Source organism: Vidua macroura, chromosome 20, assembly GCF_024509145.1.
Source record: "Vidua macroura isolate BioBank_ID:100142 chromosome 20, ASM2450914v1, whole genome shotgun sequence".
NCBI classification, from domain to species: Eukaryota; Metazoa; Chordata; class Aves; order Passeriformes; family Viduidae; genus Vidua; species Vidua macroura.
Genome location: NC_071590.1, coordinates 1,535,999 through 1,557,980, shown reverse-complemented (window position 1 = coordinate 1,557,980; position 21,982 = coordinate 1,535,999). Strand labels below are relative to the sequence as shown.

General features: G+C 49.1%; 1 protein-coding gene and 2 long non-coding RNA genes across 3 annotated transcripts in view; 2 read left to right on the top strand and 1 right to left on the bottom strand.

Annotated features, from left to right (window-relative positions):
• Positions 1–386: 386 nt before the first annotated feature.
• Positions 387–1,239, top strand: LOC128817246 (uncharacterized). Its single transcript, XR_008440135.1, has 3 exons — positions 387–522; positions 609–718; positions 991–1,239. It is a non-coding gene; the product is annotated as an uncharacterized LOC128817246 (long non-coding RNA).
• A 5,488-nt stretch (positions 1,240–6,727) lies between these two features.
• LOC128817247 (uncharacterized) lies at positions 6,728–12,541 on the bottom strand. Its single transcript, XR_008440136.1, has 3 exons — positions 12,327–12,541; positions 12,095–12,169; positions 6,728–8,851 (listed from the first exon to the last, which is right to left on the bottom strand). It is a non-coding gene; the product is annotated as an uncharacterized LOC128817247 (long non-coding RNA).
• A 1,194-nt stretch (positions 12,542–13,735) lies between these two features.
• The window catches only part of GALNT17 (polypeptide N-acetylgalactosaminyltransferase 17), a 212,294-nt gene continuing 204,047 nt past the window's right edge, over positions 13,736–21,982 (top strand). Inside the window, exon 1 of the mRNA XM_053995477.1 lies at positions 13,736–14,200. Within this exon, the coding sequence (XP_053851452.1) occupies positions 13,963–14,200 (238 nt within the window). The 5' untranslated portion in view covers positions 13,736–13,962. The remainder of the gene's footprint in view (positions 14,201–21,982) is intronic.

The window sequence follows — 21,982 nt, the reverse complement described above, 5'->3', positions numbered from 1 at the left end:
CTGGATGATCCCTGGGGGTCCCTTTTCTCTCAGAATATTGTGATTTCAACTGGTAGCTGTAACTGGGAAGCTTCAGGCCTGAAGTCCTTAATTTCAATTATTTCAAGAGGTGCTCCAGTCAGACTGCAAAATAGTTTCTGTGTGGCCCCTGAGTGGCTGCTAATCCCGAGCAGTGTGCTGGGCACAGTCCTGAGCCCATTGAGGGGCTCCTTGTGATCCCAGCCCTGATTCCTCCTCCACCACAGGCAGTTTAGTGGCTAAACTGAGCTCAGGGGTTTTCTCTTTGGTTTTTTTTTTTTTTTTTTTGGTTTGTTTGTTTGTTTGTTTGTGTTTGTTTTTGTTTTTGTTTTTGTTTTTTTTAATGTATATGCATATATATCATTTCTAAGTGACCTACTCAGTTTTTACTTCATTTTACTTCATTTGCAGTTTAGGTACAGGAAGAAAAGAATCCATCTGTGGAATTTCCCTGTGCAAGATGCCAAATGCTCAGTTGGAAAGGAGGCTTCTTCCCCCAGTCAGGTGAGTGTGAGTGCTCAGAGCTGTGCCATGTTCACCTCGCTTTCCAGGGGCTTTTTCCTGCCTTCATCCACCTTTTCCCTCTCCAGCTGCTGCAGCAGAGGATGCACAGTGTCAGAGGTGGAGATGGCCAAAATTAAGCCAAAGAATCCTTGGTGCTGTCCTGTGTCTGAACACCAGAGCACTGAATACTGAGCAGGTAGAACAGACACCCTCGGTGAGCTGTGCTGGTGGAGCTGCTGGGATTTGCCCTGGAGGAGTTGTGAACAGGATCTCCAAGCCCTGTGACTTTCCAGGGTGATTTCTGGAAATGGGGCAGTGTTTCCCAGGGAGAGCAAAGCAGTTTGGAAAGCTGCTGCTGGAATATGTTCAGCCTTTCAGACCCAGGGGTTTTGTGCCTATTTATTTCCTATCACCTCTGTGGGTCATAATAACCTTTTTTTTCCCTTTTTTTTTTTTTTTTTTCCCCAGAACTGTCTCCTCTGTACCTCAAGAACTTCCTGCAGGAAATTTTTAGACTGCTGGTGGCAGCCCCATGGAATGAGTCAGCTCCGTGCTGCTTTCAGTCTGGTGAATGAGAGGATTCTGGAGGCATAATTTCTTTATTACTGAAGCCTGGGTTTGACAAAATTGTAGAATTCACTGCTTTCTCATAGATATGTGTGTCTAATTGACAGAAAGAAAACACCAAAGCCTTGTGTGAATCAGAATTCCAGAATCATTAAGGATGGAGAAAAAACTCCAGGATCATTGAGTCCAACCTGTGACTGACCCAGCCCAGAGCACTGAGTGCCACATCCATTCATTCCTTGGGCACTTCCAGGGATGGGCACTCCAAACCTCTTGGGGCAGCCCCTTCCAGTGCCTGAGCACCCTTTCCACGGGGAAATTCCTGCTGATGTCCACCCTGAGCCTCCCCTGGCCCAGCCTGAGGCCGTTCCCTCTCCTCCTGTCCCTGTTCCCTGGAGCAGAGCCCGACCCCCCCGGCTGTCCCCTCCTGTCAGGAGCTGTGCAGAGCCACAAGGTCCCCCCTGAGCCTCCTTTTCTCCAGGCTGAGCCCCTTTCCAGCTGCCTCAGCTGCTCCTGGGGCTCCAGCCCCTCCCCAGCTCCGTTCCCTTTTCTCAGCCTGAATGTGTGCCAGTCAGAGGCACCACTGTGCCGATAAGTTATTGTGTGCCCCAGCTTTTGCCAAAGAAGGAACACAAGAGCAGCAAAGCTCTGGTTAATTATTCTGATACCTCCCTTCCTTAAGAGGCTCTGAGATGAGTATATCTTTTAAAGGAAAAAAATTGTCTTGCATCCTGTAGGTTATTTTCCAGAGGAATACAAAAAATACCTTTCTGGTGAGAATTAGCCTTTCTGCATAAAATGCAAATCCACTGTCCAGGCCCCAGATAAACACATACTGGAATGGCATCACTGCTGGTCCACAGTCCTGGCTGTGCTGCTGGAATTCTTCAACCATTTCCAGCTCCAGCACTCAGCCGCAAGCCTGAAACTCCTCACCTTAGTGCTGCTCATGTTTTCCCTTTCTTTGAGGCTTTGAAGAGCTTAAAGATCACCTCTCTCAAAGTACTTGACAAAAGTATCTCTTACCTGCAGAAGGTAACTCCTGCACTCTTCATCTGAAGCATTTTACTATCTACCTGATCTTTTCATGTATTTTTATTTTTCCCAGAAAATTCACCTTCGTCCTCTTTTTTTGTTTCATGACCTGCATCTCACTCATTTGTGGCCTACTCAGCCAGGGAGGCACCTCTGGGGTGCTGTGTCCAGCCCTGGATCCTCAGCACAGCAGGGACAGGAGCTCCTGGAGCGGGGCCAGCTCAGGCTGTGAGGATGAGGAGGGCCTGGAGCATCTCTGCGCCCAGGAAAGGCTGAGGGAGCTGGGGCTGCTCAGCCTGGAGAGGAGCCCCAGCTGAGAGGGGCCCTCAGGCCTGGCTGTCCCTGTGTGCAGGGAGGGCAGAGCAGGGCCCAGGCTCTGCTCCGGGGCCCAGCAGTGGCACCAGAGCCACGGGCAGGGCCTGAGCCCAGGAACTGCCCCTGCCCAGGAGGCAGAACTTCTGCCCTGGGCAGTGCCCAGCCCTGAACAGGCTGCCCAGGGAGGGGCTGGAGTCTCCCTCGGCGGGGATACTCCAGAGCCCTGTGCACACAGTGCTGTGCCCTGTGCTCTGGGATGGCCCTGCCTGAGCAGGGAGGGGGCACCAGTGACCCTCGGGGCTCCCTTCCAGCCTGGCCCAGCCTGGCATTCTGTGAATCACTGGCAAGACAAAAGACAAGACCAGGTATTAAAAAGACCAGGGGAAGAACAAAGGTGTGAAACACATTTAGGCTTTGGCTTTCCATGTGGCAATCTCAAACTCTTATTTCCCCACTGCATTCCCCAAATGTTTCCTCCCTGTCCCACCGTCCTTAGACATCTTGGCCATCCTTGTCTCAAAGCCCTTCAGAACTGACCAAGACATTTAGGATTAATGGCTGAGCTTTAGTGTTTCCATCCACAAAATGGATATTGCTCATCTGAACGTTATGGTCAGAGCTGATGGCTCTAAAGCTCCTTAAAGATATGATGCTGTAAAAATTGTAAAGGCTATTGATAGTTTATTATTTTTTATCTGTAATATTTACAGCCTTTCACTTCCTTCTTGCATAACATAGCAAATGTTGTTCTGCTTCCTGAAAATGTGTGGTAAATCAACTGATCCACTGTTGTTTTCAAGTATCCTTACTTAGTGTTAGTTTTCATGCACATGTTTTGAATCTATGTAAAATATGCCTTAAATAGCTGAATAAAATAAATGCCAGGGCTCTTACAGCTTTTTCCACCTGCTTTCAATGCAGAGCTGCCAAACAATTTCAGTGGTTTATAGCCTGTTGCCCAAAATCAAATTCCATGTTACTTTTGGTTTAAGGGCTAATAGCTTTTTGAAATATATTAGTGTTTTCTGGTGACAGATCCAAGATTAGCTTTTATCCATTGTTCCAAGAGGTATTCCATAATCCTATGGCACAGTCAACTTTATGAGGAATTTTACAACCTTTCATGAGCGCATTGTGTTTTAAAATGCTAAAAAAGCAGTTAAGGAGAGAGGAAAACAAAGCACTGCAGTGTGTCCCTCTGATGTTCCATTGGCCTTTGAAGTGCTGGGGAGTGAGGAGGGATGACTGCAGGAATGACTGCAGGAATGACTGCAAGAGGAATCACTTTGCCCAGACAGACTGAGGAGCCAGCCAGCCAAAGTTTTTAAGTGCTGCAGAACTGCTTTACTGGAGGAGTATTTGCCTTAAGACAATGAACAGCCAGAGTGGGGGAGCCCAAGTCACTGCCAGACCTTGAGCACGTCCTTGGGAGCAGCAGCAGTGAAGAATGACATCCATTGGAGTGATGTCAGTCAGTCCTGATTTTTTCATGTGATGAGATCAAAACTAGTGTGGGCAGCAGATTGAGGAGGGGGGTTCTGCCCCTGTGCCCCTGTGCTCAGGTGAGCCCCCACCTGCAGAGTGCCTCACCCCTGGGCCCAGCACAGGCAGGAGCTAGAGCTGCTGAAGGAGCCCAGAAGAGGCACCAGGATGAGCAGAGGGATGGAGCAGCTCTGCTGGGAGGAAAGGCTGGGAGAGCTGGGAATGTTCACCTGGACAGGAGAAGCTTCGGGGTCACCTAACTGTGGCCTCGCAGGACCTGAAGGAGCTACAGGAAAGATGGAGAGGGACTTTGGACAGGGGATGGAGGGACAGGACACAGGGAATGGCTCCCACTGCCATTCCATCACTGCCATTGGGAAGGAATTGTTCCCTGGCAGGGTGGGCAGGCCCTGGCACAGGGTGCCCAGAGCAGCTGTGGCTGCCCCTGGATCCCTGGCAGTGCCCAAGGCCAGGCTGGACAGGGCTTGGAGCAGCCTGGGGCAGTGGGAGGTGTCCCTGCCATGGCAGGGCTGGCACTGGATGGGCTTTGAGGTTCTTTCCAACACAAACCATTTTGGGATTCTCTTCTATGATTCTGGGATTTGAGGCAGTGCAAAAGCAGGACTTTGGGAGTGCATCCATTGCTCCCAGGTGGTTTCTGCAGGGCAAGGCAAAGGCAGAGCACTACTAGGGGAGAGGAGGCTCAAGACACCCCTGCTTTGTGCACCGTTGCAAACTGTGGGTATGACTGGGATGAATCTCTCCATAATACTTTATTCCTCTTTTGCATGGGGAAAAAGGGAAACACCCAAGTACTGTGATGAGATAGACCAGAGAATGGAGAATTGGATGGGCTCAGCACAGCTTTTTCCCTTTAAAAGCTACTCTATGAGACCTTCAGCCCTAGATGGAAATGTATATCCTTCCAGGAGAAGTATTTCAGAAGCAGGGTCCAGCACATCATTTTCTCTCCCTGCCTCCTTAAAGATGTTATATCCTTCCCCCACAGCAAATGCTATTGTTGGAAAGAAAATGGAAAATCTTTCAGGCCATTCTTTTGAAATGAAAGCAGCAATCTTCAAAGCTAAGAACAATCCCTTCAGGGTAGCTGAGTAACTGCTCAGGCTATACAAAAACAGCCAATTTGTACTTGTGAGGTATCAAGGCTCAGCTGTTCAATGGGGCTGGAGATGTTTGCACCTGGCAATGGCTGGAGTCATCTGTCACTGGGACATGGTGGGCTGGGCCTGGTCACTGAATGGTGCTTGAAGCCTGTTTTTGTACTGGGGGAGAAATCACAGCCTATTTTGTGCACCAGTTTTCATTTGATGAGGAAGTCACAAGTCTGACTGAGCCTTGGGATCTGCCTTCCTTTGCAGCTCCACCATCCAGTGCCTGGTGGGAGTGGAGCAGTCTCAGCCTCCCCTGGTTTGTCATCCCAGCCAAAACTCTGCTTTGTTTTGTCCCTAATCTCCTACTGCAGTTCCACCTAAACATTAATCAAGAGGAGGAGACAGGGTTTTCTGTGAATAACTCCCCAGCTGAGAATACTTGCAGTAAAAAGGAGACTCCTACCTCAAAAGAGCTTCTTCTGGGGGCTTCCCCAGTGGGATTGGCAGTTCTGTGGACCCCAGCTCCCAAACCAGCCACTTGCCTGTGGCTGGTGCTGTTTCTGCACCAGTGCTGAGCTGAGGAGTTCAGGCTGTTCAGCCACTCTGGAGCTGCAGCCTTCAGTTGAGTGTCTGCATATTTGACCCATGAGAAGATGGACAAGATGATCAGAGGGATGGAGGGTTGAAGCTCGTCTCAGAGGAAAGGCTGAGAGAGCTGACAGGGAAGGTGGGCAGAGAGAGTTTACAAGGCCCTGGCACAGGGTGCTCAGAGCAGCTGTGGCTGCCCCTGTATCCCTGGCAGTGCCCAAGGCCGGGCTGCATGGGGCTGGGAGCAGCCTGGGACAGTGGAAGGTGTCCCTGCCCATGGCAGGGGTGGAATGAGAGCTTTAAGGTCCTCTCCAACCCAATCCATGCTATGACTCTATGACTACCCTGAAAACTCATCTCTGGACATTTTGCCTGGAGACACCCAATGAATCAACAGCAAATCTGAGATAAAATCCAATTTGGTTTTGTTTTTCCCACTGTACCTTTCATTGAACTCCGCACGGATACACAGCACCTGTGAGGTTTTACTGAGACAGGCACTTGGTGTGTTTTAGGAACTGGGAAGACAGTTCGTATACAGATTCCCAAAATATAACAAAAGGCTGCCTGAGAGGGAAGTTCAGTTGTTTAACTCAGAGTGTAAACACATATATGTCTGTTTCTTGACCTGCTTGATTTTCTAAATATTAAGAACTGATTTGAATTATTGTTTTTGCTGGGATGCAGACCTCTTGAAATTTTTATGAGAAGCATCTTCTAAATTCTGTAGCAAGAATTTATTGATGTCAATCAATGATGTTTAATCAATGTGATGCAGTTCACACTGGCATTTGTCAAAGAGTTGTTGCCATCTGTGGTTCCTCTTTATTGGGAAGTTTAATTTTTTTGGGTTAAAGCAGTGTATTATTTGCAGATGGCCACCATTCAGAACCACAGCAGGATAAACACTGCCCTGGCATGGCTGGGATACAGTTTAAGCACAGTGCAAGAGACATCCGAGTACTGCAAAAGAAGAATTACATGAAAAGACATAAGCAGGTAAGGATTTGTGCACAGTGGCTTGTAAAAGTTACAGGTTTGTTTTTTTTTTTTTATTTGCTTTCTTTAATACAACACTGTCTGTATTTTGAGATTGACACACGGAGGGTTCTCATGGATAAGGAATAAAAGAACGGGGTCAGTTTTCCATTGGCATCTATGGCTGCACCATTGCCAAGCCTTGGATTTGTACCTTCAGTGCAGTCTCCGTGACTTTGGACTCTCATCCTGCCCAGCATGGTCCTGCTGGGGGGAGCAGGAGCATGGGCAGAGCCAAGGAGGGTTCAGGAAAGGCTTTGAGCCTTGACCCTAAGCTGAGTACTTGGTGTAATTCAGGGGATAAGTTGTCCCTCTTGAGCATGAGCTGTAGCATCCAGCAGGTCCTCAGAGCCAGGCTCAAGAGGCAGCCAAGAGGGAATACTCCGTTTGTGGGCTCTCCTCTGAGGTGGGAGAGGCCAGATTGCTACAGGAAGCAAGAGCAGGCTTTTGGGGAGACAGCTGAGCCCTGACAGGTTCCTCCATGCAAACAAACTGACTTCTGGGCTTTGTCTGGATGTTGAGTTCTGGGCTTTGTCTTGGCTGCAGTGTCAGACCTGCACTTGTGACAGTCATGGGGAAGGCAGTCAGGATGTTAATAGGAACAGGGATGGTGCAATTTGGCTTTGGGATCTTTCAGCATTCCCCTGCTCCCCACAGGCATGGCCATACTGTGGTGCTGCTCAGGGCCCAGCAGCTGAGTGTGTCAGCCTGGGACTCAGGGGTCTGGTGACAAAATGACCTCTTGTCCTGAAGGCTCCTAAAGGCTTTCCTCCTGGCTGGGTCCTTTGTGTCACCTCTTGGTTTCCTTGGGAATTTAAACCCCAGGGAATGGCTCCCCACTACCAGAGCGCAGGGATAGGTGGGATATTGGGCAGGAATTGTTCCCTGGCAGGGTGGGCAGGCCCTGGCACAGGGTGCCCAGAGCAGCTGTGGCTGCCCCTGGATCCCTGGCAATGCCCAAGGCCAGGCTGGACAGGGCTTGGAGCAGCCTGGGACAGTGGGAGGTGTCCCTGCCATGGCAGGAGTGGCACTGGATGAGCTTTGAGGTCCTTTGCAATTCTGGGATTCTGTGTTTTTTTTCCAAAGGTCTACAGGTATCTTTTTGTTTGCTGGTGTAACAAACCAGCAAATGGTTTTCCCTGGCTCAAGAACTATCGGGGGATGATTAGGTGCTGAAATAACTTAGGCCATGTAAGTATCTTCTGTAATAAAAAAGAAATAAGTGAGAATGTATTTTCTAATGATACGAGTCAATATTTAAAATGGATTTTCTGATTTTTTGATGATTTATCAAAACTCCAATGAATTTGCTCCTCTTGCTCTTCTCCCTTCCCCCCTGGTTTTTAAGAAATAAGCTGAAGCTTTTCAAACCAGCTCTAATAATAAAATTACTTAAGAATTAGGTTCTGGTCATCAAGATGAATATTGAAGTTCAAAGCAGGAAAACTGAAGAGTAGTTGACTTTAAGCTATGATTTTGCTTTTTGCGAGTAAGTTCCTTAATTTCTGAAGTCAGTCAAGAGCTGAAGCCATTCTAGAAGCTTTATAAATGCTGATCCTGAAAGATATTTATTGATAACCATGGCACAGATCTTTTTAATATCCTTGAGGGAACCATGCAGCAATCTCATATGCTAAAACCACAATAAATTTCTTGTTTTTTCACAGCATTTCCCTGATGTATCAGTCATGAGCTGTCCATGCTCACAGGCTGAACTTAAAAATTCATGAAATATGAATGGAGTTATTGTAATGTGCAACTAAATATGTTCCCAACTTTGAAGATAACACTGAGGAAAGTTACTTTTGTGCATTAGCTGTTCCCATAGTGGAGAAAAATGTTAAGGTTGGGGATAAAGGGTTCACTCCTTGATGTTAAATATGTGCCTGAAGTATGTCAGAAATGACTCTGAGAGAGCAGGGTGAACCATTTATTTCAGAATACCAGCTTCTGAAAATAATAAAACATCTTTCTATACAAGTTTTACTCCTTTCACCAGCCCAGGCCTCACAGTGATGTTGGTGAGCAGGGAGCAGATTCCACATGGAGAAAACTCCAGTGGGAAAATCAAAGAATTCGTAGGCAACATTTAGCTTAAATTCATCTACCTGATTAACATGTGGCTTTCTCAGAGGTGGTTTTGGTGGCAAAGCAACAAAATTGAGGCCGAATAATCAGGAATTCTTGAGAGCCTGAGAGAAAAAAGGGAAGATACAACTCCTGAGCACCACCTGAAAGGAAAGAAATAACGCAGTTGCACTCACAGCACTCCAGCCAGAACTCTTAGACTTTGAGGAAACAAAAATGGCTTTAAATGGAACCTTTTCTGCAGGTTTTTGTTTGGCTGTTTGGTTTTTTTTTTTTTTTTTTTTTTTTTTTGTTTTGTTTCTTTTTTTAGATCACTGTTTTCATACAGGAATTTGGTTATAGAAAGGCTCATTTATGCAATTCAAAGAAATTTAGCTAACAGACCCAAACTTTTTCTTTTTCTTTTTTTTTTTTTTTCCCTTTGAGCTGGTGGTACAAGGCTGGAAATGTAACTGGGTACACCCAGGGATCATCTGGGTGAGGACCCAGCTGGTGCTGAGGGAAGACACCTTTGCCCTGGAGAACCCCCAGCACTGGCAGAAGCACCACTGAGTAACAGAAACTACTTTTTCCTGCCTGTTTTACATCTCCCAGATTGTGAAGACAGTCTGCCCCAGATCTGTCATGGTATCATGCTACCATCACACACTCCTGAAGCAATCGGGGAGTGATAGCTTCTGCAGATCAAGTTATTTTTGTATTTTTAATTCTTCTTCTAACTGGCAGCTCGTGTTGGCTGTATTTTAAGGAGCAAGGATTTCAGCTAAAGCATTACTATGTCATTAACCAATCCATTGAATATTCATGATTTAGTGGATTTTTTCCCCCCACAGAAGGAGAGAAGTAATTATTTTGGCTGGCACTTGAAAAGTGTGTGTGTGTGTGCTGTTCACATAACTCTACTGGAATGGGCAAAAATAGAATTTTTCTATTAGACATGCAAACTGATCTCCTGATACATACTGATACATATCCTTTAGTTCTTCTCCTCCATTTAGTAACAATGTTTCAATCTATTTTTTTTTCTTGATAGGAATGTAATGAAACTGGAAAAAAAAAGGTAAAAAATAGAAGGAAAAAACCTTCAACCACTCCAGTGGAGGCTGAGCTATGCCTCGGTTGAACCGTGATTTAGAGAGTTGAGTCTTGACAGACTTTTTCAAGGGACCATTTCGTATTTGCTGTTGAAATTTAGTTCAGTGTTCTGGGGGTGCAAAGCCCAAAGGAAATATGGATGGGGAAGCTGCTCTCAGGCCTTGGAATTCCACAGAGCATAACGTTTCCTGGTCCCCTAGAACCATGTCCTGTTGGTGTCCATCTGCAGGGCAGGGTGACAGGAAAGAGTCCCAAGTTGTGCCAGGGGAAATTAAATGAGATATTAGGAAAATTTCATCACTGAGAGGGTGGTCAGGGCCTGGCACAGGCTGCCCACAGAAAGGTGGAGTCACCACCCCTGGAAGTGTTCCAAAAACATGTGGGTGAGGCACCTGGGACAGGAGTTAGTGCTGAAAGGGGTGGTGGGGCTGGGTTGGTGTTTGCACTGGATCACCTTGGAGGTCTTTCCCAACCTTGGTGATTCCATGATTCTCTGATTCAGCTGACCCTTTGATGTTTGTTGTTGTTATCTGAAGCATTCTGCTCTCCCTTGTCACTGCAGGGGAGGTACAGAGGGATGTGTTTGTGGATAATTCTGCAGGTCTGGTGACACAGGTGGCACTTGGCTCCTTGGCAGTCCCAGAGAGCTGAGCCTCGTTCAGAACGTGCTGAGGGTGGTTTCAGGACACACTGAAGGGAATGTGATGCTTGGTGTGAATACTCTGGGGTTTGCTTGGTTTCCTCAGGCCAGAAGTGACTGCAGTAAAACTGAGCAAAACTGAAATAACTTCTCCCAAGTGAAAGAAATGAAGGGAAAGTTGCTGCTGCTGAGAGCAGCACGGCAGAAGGGGCCTGTGCAACATGGAATGCTGCAAACCAGTTCAGGAAGAGGGATCAGCTTCTCCTCAGGCTGGTTCCCTTAGCCAGTTCTGCAAAGGGAAGCACTGCCCAGCTGCCCCTGAGGTCAGCAGCAGGGCCAGCTCTCCTGGAGGAGATGTAGCTGGGCTGGGGACAGTCCCAGGTGATGGGATCATTGTCAGCCAGGACAGCTTCAAAGTCTGCTGCTTGCCTCTCCCCAGAATAAAAGAACAGCAGCGGCAGCAACAGAAACCTGGGGAGCTTTTACAAGTGAATCTTCATGGACAGGACAGGGGAGCTCTTGGCTCATGTGTATTCTGACTTTTTAGCTCTCATGTTATTTCCCACACAGAGATTTTTTTTTTCCTTGCATTTTTTGGACATCTTTATTTTCTCCTGCTGTGCTGTCCTCCCCAGGACCACACACTCATGGGTGTCAGGTGCCCTCTAGCCATGTGTCACCCTAAGGGGACTTGAGCCTTTCTCCCTCCCTCCTGTTTTTTTGGAGACTTAATTCTGCTCCTTTTTAGGGGGAAGTGGTGGCAAAAATGCTCACCTTCTCCTTCAGCAAAGAGCTGCTTCAAATTCTTGCATTCTCTTTTTTGAGATCCTAAGATTATTTTTTTCCATTGGGATCATCTGTAACAGCCATGTGCCAAAAGCCTGTAAATCTAGCTTTTTCCAAACAGGTTTATAATTAAAAAAGATCTTGCTGCTTCTGTGTAATACACCAGCCTGACTTCAGTGGGAGCAGTGGTAATGAGGACAACGGGAATGGGTCTTTATCCCAGACTGCTTCAGAATAAGCAGCAGGTACTTTTCTGTTTGCACAAATATTTCTGCTCCTGACAATTAAAGCCATGTGGTTTCCCTTTTTGGTAAACTACTCTGCCAAGTTGGGTGGTGTTTGTTTATTTGTTTAATAAAAAAGTGCTTTTATTTATAGAGAAGAAAAATCTCAGTTGTCAGCTTTGGAAACAAACCTTCTGTTTATCATGTGCCAAAACACCCCTATAGAAACCCTAAACCAGCTTCCCCTCCGTGCCTGCCAACTACTGGGTTTCAGCAATTCGTGAGGTATTTCTAGCTCTATGTCACACATATCATTCACATTTTCACCCTCTTATAATGAACCTGAGTGGATGATGGACTGACCAGGGTATTTTAGGGTTTGACTATGAGTTATGTGCCTGTCTCTTCTCCAGATCTGTAGCAGGATCCTGGGTCTGAACATGCAAGCCATGAAAGACTTCATGTGCAGCTAGGACTGAATTAAAACTCCAAATCCTCTGAGGCAATTTTAGGTTTGTTTCCATGGCACTGATTTTTTGTTGGTGGTTTTTTTTTTTTTCCTTTTTTAATTATGGCTTTAGGATGAGAAGGGTTATTCTTACCCTTTGAAAAGTTGCCTTGTAGGATACAATGACTCAAGGTTGTTTGAATTTCTCATGTCTGTTGGTGCCATCTTTCTGAAAAGCAGGGTGAACATAAAAAGCACATGGATAAAGCTCAGAAAACAGGGTTACTGGGGTTGTTCAGTAGTGGCTGTGCCGTCATGAGAAGATTCAGCATTCTTGCATTAAAACCTTGGACGTGAACTGTAGTTTATGATATCTATCACTTTACCTCATGGCAGGGTTTGAAGTACAGGCGATCCTTGCTAACGACAGCCGTGACAGCTCTGAAGTCATTCCCTTGCTCCGGCACGAGGAGCCTGGGGAAGCAGGATGCTTCCTTTGTCATTCCGTGCTGGGGCAGGGAAAGCCAGCGTTCCGAGGGAGACGACAAAGCTGCCATCCGGGAAAGCGGGGAAAAGAGCCCAGGAGAGGCCCACACACCGCCCCGGGGGCTCAAACTTTCGGTGACACCGAGCAGCCCGAGCGCGTTACCGCGACCGGCCCCATCTCCGCCCGCTACAGCCCCGCGCTCCCCATCCCTCACAGCCCCGGCACCCAGCGCTCCCCATCCCTCACAGCCCCGGCACCCAGCGCTCCCCATCCCCTCACGGCCCCGGCACCCAGCGCTCCCCATCCCTCACAGCCCCGGCACCCAGCGCTCCCCATCCCTCACAGCCCCGGCACCCAGCGCTCCCCATCCCCTCACGGCCCCGGCACCCAGCGCTCCCCATCCCTCACAGCCCCGGCACCCAGCGCTCCCCATCCCTCACAGCCCCGGCACCCAGCGCTCCCCATCCCCTCACGGCCCCGGCACCCAGCGCTCCCCATCCCTCACAGCCCCGGCACCCAGCGCTCCCCATCCCCTCACGGCCCCGGCACCCAGCGCTCCCCATCCCTCACAGCCCCGGCACCCAGCGCTCCCCATCCCTCACAGCCCCGGCACCCAGCGCTCCCCATCCCCTCACGGCCCCGGCACCCAGCGCTCCCCATCCCCTCACGGCCCCGGCACCCAGCGCTCCCCATCCCCTCACGGCTTCAGCACCCAGCGCTCCCCATCCCCTCACGGCTTCAGCACCCAGCGCTCCCCATCATGACCAAGAGCGGCGCTCCCCATCCCGCAGGCCCGGGGGTTCGATGCCCGGCCGCGCTGCCCGCTCGGCCCCACCGCAGCCCCCGGGCCCCCTCGCCGCGCTCGGGCCGCCATGCCGGGCTGTGGCGGCGGCGGGGCCGCTCTCCGCAGGCGCGGGCGCTGCGCGGGGGCTCTGCCGCAGCCGCCGGCCCTGCGCGGCCCCTGCGCGGGGCGGGGGCTCCGCCGCGGCTGCCGTGCCGCCCCCTCCCCGGGCGCCGTGAGGGGCGGGTGCCCCGCGCCCCCGCCCGGCCCCGCTCCGCCCGCGCAGGGGGCGCCGGCTCGGCCCGCGCCGCGCAGCAGCGGCCCCGCTCCCCCCGCGGGCCGGCGGAGGCGGGAGGCGGGCGGGGGCCGGGCGTTGATGCCGGCGTTGATGCCGCCGCTGCCGCCGCTGCTGCCGCAGGGCTCCTCGGCCCCGCGGCCGCTCCGCAGCCCCGGCGCGGCCGCCCTGCGCGGGGCATGAAGTTGCGGCGGCGGCAGCGCGGCGGGCGGAGCGGGGCGGGCGGCCCCGGCCGCGCCTCCTCTGCGGGGTCATAGTCCCGAGCGGGGCCGCCGCGCCTGGGCGAGCGGTGCCGCTACTCGCCAGCCCTCCCGCTCCGCTCGCCGCCGCGGTCGTGCGGCCAGCTCAGCCGGCCGGGGCGCGCTCCCCGCGATGTGCGCGCAGCGGCGGGCGGCCGCCGGCCCGCTCCCATAGCCCTGCCGGCAGCGCGGCGGCTGGCGGGGCCCCTCGGGAAGTTTGATGGCTTCTCTGAGGAGAGTCAAAGTCCTGCTGGTGTTAAACCTGATCGCCGTGGCTGGCTTCGTCCTCTTCCTGGCCAAGTGCAGACCCATCACGACCAAGAGCGGCGACTCCTACCATGACATCCATCCCAGGGCAGAAGTGGCCAACTTGACAGCCCACGGCGCCAGCTCCATCCAGGATGCAGTGCTGAAGAGGCTCTCGCTCCTAGAAGACATAGTCTACAGGCAGCTGAATGGTAGGAACAGTTCTCCTGCTCTTTAATGCCTTCGGGGTAGGGTCGGTGATGGTGAATCGAGCCTCGGAGCGGGTGCCCGCCTTGCCTGAAGTTTGCATGACGGACCCCTGCTCTCCCCTCTGCTGTTGTGCAAACGGAGTCTCAACAGACTGAATCGATTTAGCATCTGATTTCCAAGTTCTGTGTGTGTCTAAAGCTCGGGGTACCTTGCACAGGATGGAAGGAAATGGTAATAACAGAAAGCTGCCTTTCAGATTTATAGCAGCGGTCAGAAAACGGCAGCGGCACGATTTCTGCATCAAACGAGCCGGGTGTGCGGCGGGTGAACACGGGTTGGAGCAGCGCAGGGTGTATTGATCGAGGGAATGGCTTTTACTCCCACAGAGCTGGGTTTGGAGAAGGAGTTTTCAAATGGCTCAAGTGTGTTGCATCATTTCAGTGCAGAAGGTCAGAAAGCAAAAGGCACTTTCTCTAAGAAGTTAAGCAAACTATTCAGTATTTCCTATGGCTCAGCACTGACAACTGCTAATTAAAATCTCAAGTAATGCTTCTCTTTATAGCACAGAAAAGGGATTTCTATTAAAATCTCACCAGGTTCAGTAGTTCAGAGGCGTAGAAAGGGAGTTTTAAAGATGCTGTGCAGGATAGAGAAACACATTGTAAAGATGTAAGAAATCTAGGTGAGGTATCTAATTAAAACACTCACGGTGGAAGCTGATTTTTTTAAAGTTGTTCCCCACAGATTCACAACTGGGGGTGTAATTTCAATTAAGGGTCTTGCTTATTGCTTCCAATCTCCGTAGCTTTAATCCCTGCAAGTTTCTGTGTGTTGGAGTGAACAGAGTTGGTGTTTCTGGCAGTGCCAGTGTGATTCCCTCTCCGAGTTTGGAATATGGTGCTGTGCTGAACCAGGAACTGGTGTGTGCTGTGTCTCGGTGCTGAGCCTGAGCTGTAGCTGGTGTCACTGTGCACCCAGGAGGAGAGGCAGGTGCAGGGAGGCAGCGTGGCTTTCCCGGAGCACTTGGCTCAGGCAGTGGCTTTGGGGACAGCACTGGAGCACTCAGCTGAGGAGGAAAGTGTTACTGATATTCCTACTTTATGCACTTGCATGAGAAACCTGTCCTGCCTGTGCCTGGCACCGTGAGATGCTGAAGCGGCACTGGTGAGCGATAAACAAAGGAGAAGCGTGAGGAATAAGGTAGGAAGTTGAATGTTATTTGCAGTCAAACTGTGAAATTGCCTGCTCCTGGATCCTGCCAGAGCAGAAGTTTCCAGGAGGATTTAGGCAGCTGCTTGGGCAATAACTGCAGGTCAGGATAAGAGCCCTTACTCCTGGACTGTGGACTAGGATAGGACAAGTGATCAGGCAGCAGTCTGCCATCCCTGCAGACACAGGGTGAGCTGGGGTTATCACTCACTGCCCTTCTGTGGAGGTTAACCTGGGGCTCCCCACTCTGCCCTGCCCCGGTGGTGGCTTGGGCTGGTGAGAGGAGCTGCAGGGGCACGGGCAGGTCAGTGCTGTCCCCAGGCTGCTGTGGGCACGGGCAGCACTGTCTGGAGCCTGCTCAGTGCTGAGCAGCAGTCATGCACCTACACACCAGGGGAGGCAGAGAGGGAATAGATATGTTGGCATATCACAAACGTTTTCTCAGGGCAGGCAGAAAGCTGAGCACATAAATGTGACATCTTGTCTGGCCTCTGCATCCTGGGGTGATTTATAGCAGCGCTGATCAGTCTGGCTAAAAAATAGCTCTGGCACAGCGCTTATGTAACTTTGGGTCAAGTGTATATTTGGTACATGTGGTTTTGAGAGAAGCTCAGTTCTCTGAGGGGTGGCTGTGGGCTGTGCTTCAGCAGGGCTGGGCTTTACAGCAAGATGTGGGGGGGCCATTCCCACCCACCAGCACAGAAAGGAAACAGTCAGGGGCACTGGGACAGCCCCCGGGGCTGAGGATAAGGAGCAGATGGATTGGCTTTCCTGCCAGGAATTTTCTGTGCCTGGATAAGCGTTCATCCTGAGCACTTGAGGAACACCTAAAATCTCCTGCCTGCTGAAAGTGTGCAAATAGGAGCTCACCACTTCTCTTTGATTTTTGTGTGGGTAGTTTTGTGCTGGTGTCTCACAAACCCCACTTCAGCTCTGGGCCAAGCTCAGACACTGCACAACGACACACTGAGAGATGAGAATTCTCTCTTGGTTCTCAAAGGTCATGTTTCACTTAAAACCTGACCTGTGGTTAAGCAGCTACAAAATCATGGAATAAAGTTGTCTTGGTTGGAAAAGACAGGTGTCTGTTAAGGAAGGCAGGAGCCTCCCTTGAAATGGAAATTGTAAACCCCCTCCCTCTGAATTATTACAATTTTGAAATTAAGGCGCTCTCAGGCAAAGATATGGGAATAGAAATAACAGTTCATTAATAGGAAAACTAAAACTACAAATGCAATAGTACAAACAACAAAAAAACCCCACTGCCAGAGTGAGAGCAGGCCCTGGCAGGCTGTGGGTCAGGGTGATGCCAGCAGTGCCATTCCATGGGGGCTCAGCCCTCCTGCAGTGCCAGCTGTGCTTCTGCTGGAGCAGGATCCTGGACAAGGCTGGAGTTTTCCTCTGAAGCTCCAGGGCTGCTGTGGATGGGCCTGGGCTCCCTCTGGGAATGCAGTGGGGAAGAAAGCTGCTCCTCTGGGAATGCAGTGGAGAAGAAAGCTGCTCCTCTGGGAATGCAGTGGGCAAAGGCTGCTTTGTTGTTCCAATGTCAGATTGGATCCAGGTAGGAATGCTTGGCTGCTCCCCTGGGCAGAGCCTCTCCCCATGGGATGCTGGAATTTTCTCAGCCGTGCAGGGACACTCAGTGGCCATGAAGAGAAGAGATCTCCTGGAGGGAGGATTGGTTGTGGGAGAGATAAAGAAAAGTGCCCCATGAACAGCAGAGAACTGCCCCAGCTCTGACAGATGGCAATAGAATGTACATCCCTAGCTGTATCTTCCAACCTAAGACAAAACTATTATATATGGGATTGCAAGTGGAAAGCCTGCACTTCACAGAGCACTGGGAGGTGTTTGGCCAAAGAGAGAAGCTACAACCCATTCTGGGTGCAGCCAGCTATGGATTTCTCCTGCGTTATAGGACTTGGCTGGATTTCAGGGGGACTTGAAACCATCTTTAAAAACCTGAATGTCTTCAAAAGCTCAATTCTTTACAGATAAAATGAGCAATCTGATCATACCATTGCTGTGGGTTTGGTTTGTGACTCACACAGTGTAAAGCATATTTGAAATAACAGCTCTCGGTGGTACAGCAGCCCTCATGTTTTATGTGTGTGTATTTATTTATCTCTGTAAAGGTTGGCCATAAAAACAAGGTAAACAACACTGCTTTAGCTCTGGGAAAGGAGGGATTTGACACAATCCTTCTTTCTGAATGGTGCTTCTCTGCCATGCTGTTTTGGAAATAACAGCAGGCTCCCTCTTACTCCTCTCTGGGCAAGAAAAATGGTCCCAAAGGTGGCCCAATCTGTACATTTGCTTTGTTCTTTCTAAAAGTTGGTTATTGCTCTTTAACTTGTTGGACAAGTTGTGTGGGGTTTGCTCTTTGCTCATCTCTAATTGATGGCTCCCACATGCAGAGGTCTGAGGGTGCCCTTTGGAATGGAGGGCTTTGTATGTGTAGGCACTGATCTGGGAGTTCAGAGGATTTTTAATTTCTGCAGTCTCTTTTATGGGTGGAATTCTCTTGTCCAGCAGATGTCCAGAGAAAACTAATGAAGGTCAGAAAGGAATGTGTGCATTTTACTCTGGATGTTAACTACAACTTGTCTTTTTTATCTAAGCCTGTTTTTTTTATGTGCTGACATTTACATGAGTACAAATTGTGATCCAGCTTATTTCCAACTTTATGGAGATTTGCACAAATGAACTTTTCAGTTTGTGTTTACAAAGAGTGAGTTTCTGTGCTGTGTGACCAGGTGAGGAGCTGAAGGGAGCAGAGACTCAGAATGGAGCACTCAGCATTTTCAGGAACCATGTACTGCTTCCTGGGAAGTACTGGGCAAAGTCTTCCCATCAGCTCATCCCATTCCTCTGGGGCTAACGTAGGAGCCCATTGATGACTATGAGGAATTTAAGATATTGGGCATTTATAGGACCCAGAGACAGCAAAGGTGGTCCAAGCTTTGAACATCCCAGTGGCTGGAGGGTGAGTGACATGGCTTGAGAAAAGCTGGTGTTTGTGTCCAGTGTTCAAAGGTACTGTGAGACCCTCTCAGGGGGATGGGCCAGTAAATGGTGCTGCCATTGGAAAATAGGGATTGCAGGAGGGAGAGAGCTCTCAACAAACAGCCATCCCCTGTACCTGCCCTGTCTGAGCATCTGGAAAAGATGTGAGCAGGTCACCTGTGCTGCTCACTGGGGACCTGAGGAACCTCCCAGGCAGCCACCTTCCAGCCTCTGTGTCCAGCAGAGGTCTGGCTCTTGGATTAAAGCCTCCAAGCAGTGTGAAGGCTGGAAACTCCCTCTCTGGTGCTTTGGATACTGGTGGATAGGAGCGGATTCACAGCAGCAGCTGCCTCCAGTAAGTGCTCGGCTGCCTGGAAGCCAACGTGACAGGAATGATGTGGCATCTACCTGAGCAGTGTGGAAAAATAGTACAGAAAGTCTGAACTTCAAGCTAAATACTGGAAAGACAGGGAACAGAAGGGCATGGCTGATTCATCCAGAGCTCTTCTGTTAAATTTTATTTTGTGGTCTCTCAACAGGTCATAGAATCACAGAATGGTTTGGGTTGGAAGGGACCCCAAAGACCACCCAGTTCCAGCCCTCTGCCTGGGCAAGGACAACTTCCACTATCCCAAGGTGCTCCAAGCCCCATCCAGCTTGATGTATAAGATCAGGGAGAATTAAAGCTATCTGCAAATTGTTGTAAAAGAGAGAGCAGTGATGAAGGAGTGCTGAAGTGAAGCTGGCCAGAAGAGGGGCGAACAGAGAGGGTTTCTTCCCCTGTGCTAAAGAAATGCACAGATTAAACAGCTGCTTTTACCAAATGTTAATGTTGAAAAGGAACTTTACATTCCTTGGGGGTGAAATAAGCCTGTGTTCATTTTTTAAAGCAGCCTGCGTCTGTGCTTTTGCACATGGAATAATGTGAACATGTTGAGGTATGGCCAAGCGCGTGCCAGCAGCCTCCTGTGTTCTGGCTGTGCTCTCATCTGCTTATCCAATTAGGAAATTAACTTTGGAAGGGTTGCATATGGACATGGAGGCCAACACTGAAGCACAGCCCTCAGCACGGTGTTGCTATCCTTGTAAAGTGGCACTTAATTAACATAAAACACTTTGGAGATATGTGGATTTGCTTCCCATAGGGATAAGATAATGCTTATCTGCTCTAACACTTATCATCCTCCAAACACATTACAAACTTAGCTGACCACCGAGTATAGAAATTATATATGTAAATAAGGGAGACTAAAAGTGGTTTTATCAGCATTTGGGTGAATGTAAGAGCACTACACCCACAGACTGGTAATATTAAGGTTTTAACAGATAGGTAACATATTAACTTAAATGCTAAGAAATTCCCTGATTAAGATAAATAACTAAGTGTAAATAACTGAGAGGAGGGAAAAGCTGTTTTTAGGCAGAAGGGCCGAAACTTTAATGATGTTATTGAACTAAAATAGTTCTTTATATGAGCAGAGCCTTGGTGGGTGAAATCCTTAGCTATAAGAAATGATGCTGTGTAGATAAGGGATAACACGATGGGGATGTAGCTGCAGTGTTAACTGATCCTTGTCACACAGCAGCTGGGATGCTGCTTCCCTGTCTCTCTCACTGCCAGGATGTTTCTGAAGTAGAAAATAACTGTATTATGTAGGATGGCCTTTACATGTTATATAGCAACTTGATGAAAATTGCCACTTTAACATTTAGGATATACCAAACAGATTTGGTTTCCATATTCTTTATTAGGAATCATGAAAATTATGCATTCAGTACCTGCTTTTAGAAGTTCTCAGCCTAAGCTTTCGCACAGCAGGAGAGAGGTCTGCACAGGCTCAAGGCACCTGAGAGCTGCTGCCTGTAAATCATTCTTAGCAGGTTCCTGAGAATTGGGTTTGATACTGATCAAGGAATGAATAAAGGAAGTACTTCTTAGAGAAATAATAGAGTTAAAAAGTGAAGCTTAATACAGACATTTGGAAGCATCTGGAAGCTCAGACATTAATGTGACATTTAGTTTGCAACCCATCTGACAAGGAACTGATAGATAATTTTGGGGTTTGATGCTTGTTTGGCATCATGATCCAAATATTCCCTGACACTGACAATGAATGAGTAATAAGCCAGTAACAGATTTGTCGTGCAGAGACAACTCAGGATTCATGGGATGCAACAGCAGTGACCAGAATACAGTGACAACAGTGGTGTTTTAGTTTTGCATATTAATTCAGGCCTTCCTGAATGGAGAAACAACCTTCCTGGCTGGTAGAATTCACAAAGGTACATTGGATTTACACTGCCTATTTAGTTGTACAGCAAGAGAAATATCTCCCCAGGGATACAAAACACCCAGGAAGGTGCTTTAATACTGTGAATAATAGTCCTGCTTGCCAGCCTCAGTGTGGATCAGGAGTGTCCTATTGTGTCTCCAGAGAGAGACACATGGAGTTGGATTTATTTGGAGAATCATGGGCATCTAGAGATGTTTCAGTTCCTGGAGGCTTCCAGCTTCCACTCCAGAGGGCAGGACACTGCCCATGGTGTTCTCCCCTGCTGGGCTCCCAAAGCATTCTGGATACCCCAAGCCCTTTGGGATGGCAGCAGGAATTGCTGAGGAGCAGTCCTGTGCTTGCTGTCTTGGAGATCTCCCCTCTTGACCAGGCAGGACAGATGGATGAAGTTGGCTTCAGGCATGTGCTGTCCACGTGCTTGGATTTTGGGGAATCTTCTGGTCCATTCCAGGCCATCCTCCCTCCTTGTCCTCTCCTGGCAGAGAACACGAGTGTTGCTGATCAGAAAATGCAGCCTGTGAGAAACCCACCTGTTAACAACAGCAAAGGGAAATGAGCCTGCTCAGGTAACCAAGGAGGTTTTAGTAATTTTGTGATTCACACCACTAATCTTTGCCTAAAATGGAACATCTGCTCCAGATGTTGCTGGCAGGCTGCCACTTCCCAGCTCCTCAGACATGCCTGAGCTGTGGGGTGTAGCTGAGGCCATTCTGCATGCTGATAGATTACATTTAAAAGAGAGGCCTATTTTTGGTAAGATGTCCTTATTAAAGTCTGCAAAGGGCTGTTCAAGCTGAATACTCAGAAGTATTGACCCTCCTGTGAGTCAACAGCAGTGATTCAACTCCAGAAATGTATCGGAGCAGCATGGAGATTATTTTTCCTAAACAGTTCTGAGAGTAAAAGCAACTGTATTTTCCAGCCCCCAATCCCCATGGTCAGATTTGTTATAGAAATTGTTGAATGCTTTACACCTTATAGCTACAAGCCTTGCTATTTCTGCCTATAAATCTAATAGCTATCGACCCACATTCTGACATCCCCTGACGGTTATCTAAAAATAATGCAGGAATGATGCAATGAGACGTAATACTGTGAGGAGAGGGCTGTGCTGAGCCATCACAGCCTGCTCTGGGTGCAGCTCAGGGCTCTGCTGCTCGAGTCCTTGGGGGGATGAAAAGTTGCCTGAAAAAGAAAGAAAATTCCTGGTGAGCTGGATAAAAATCACAGTTTGCGTTTTCCTTTTTAAAATCTGATACTTGGCACTCGCATGGC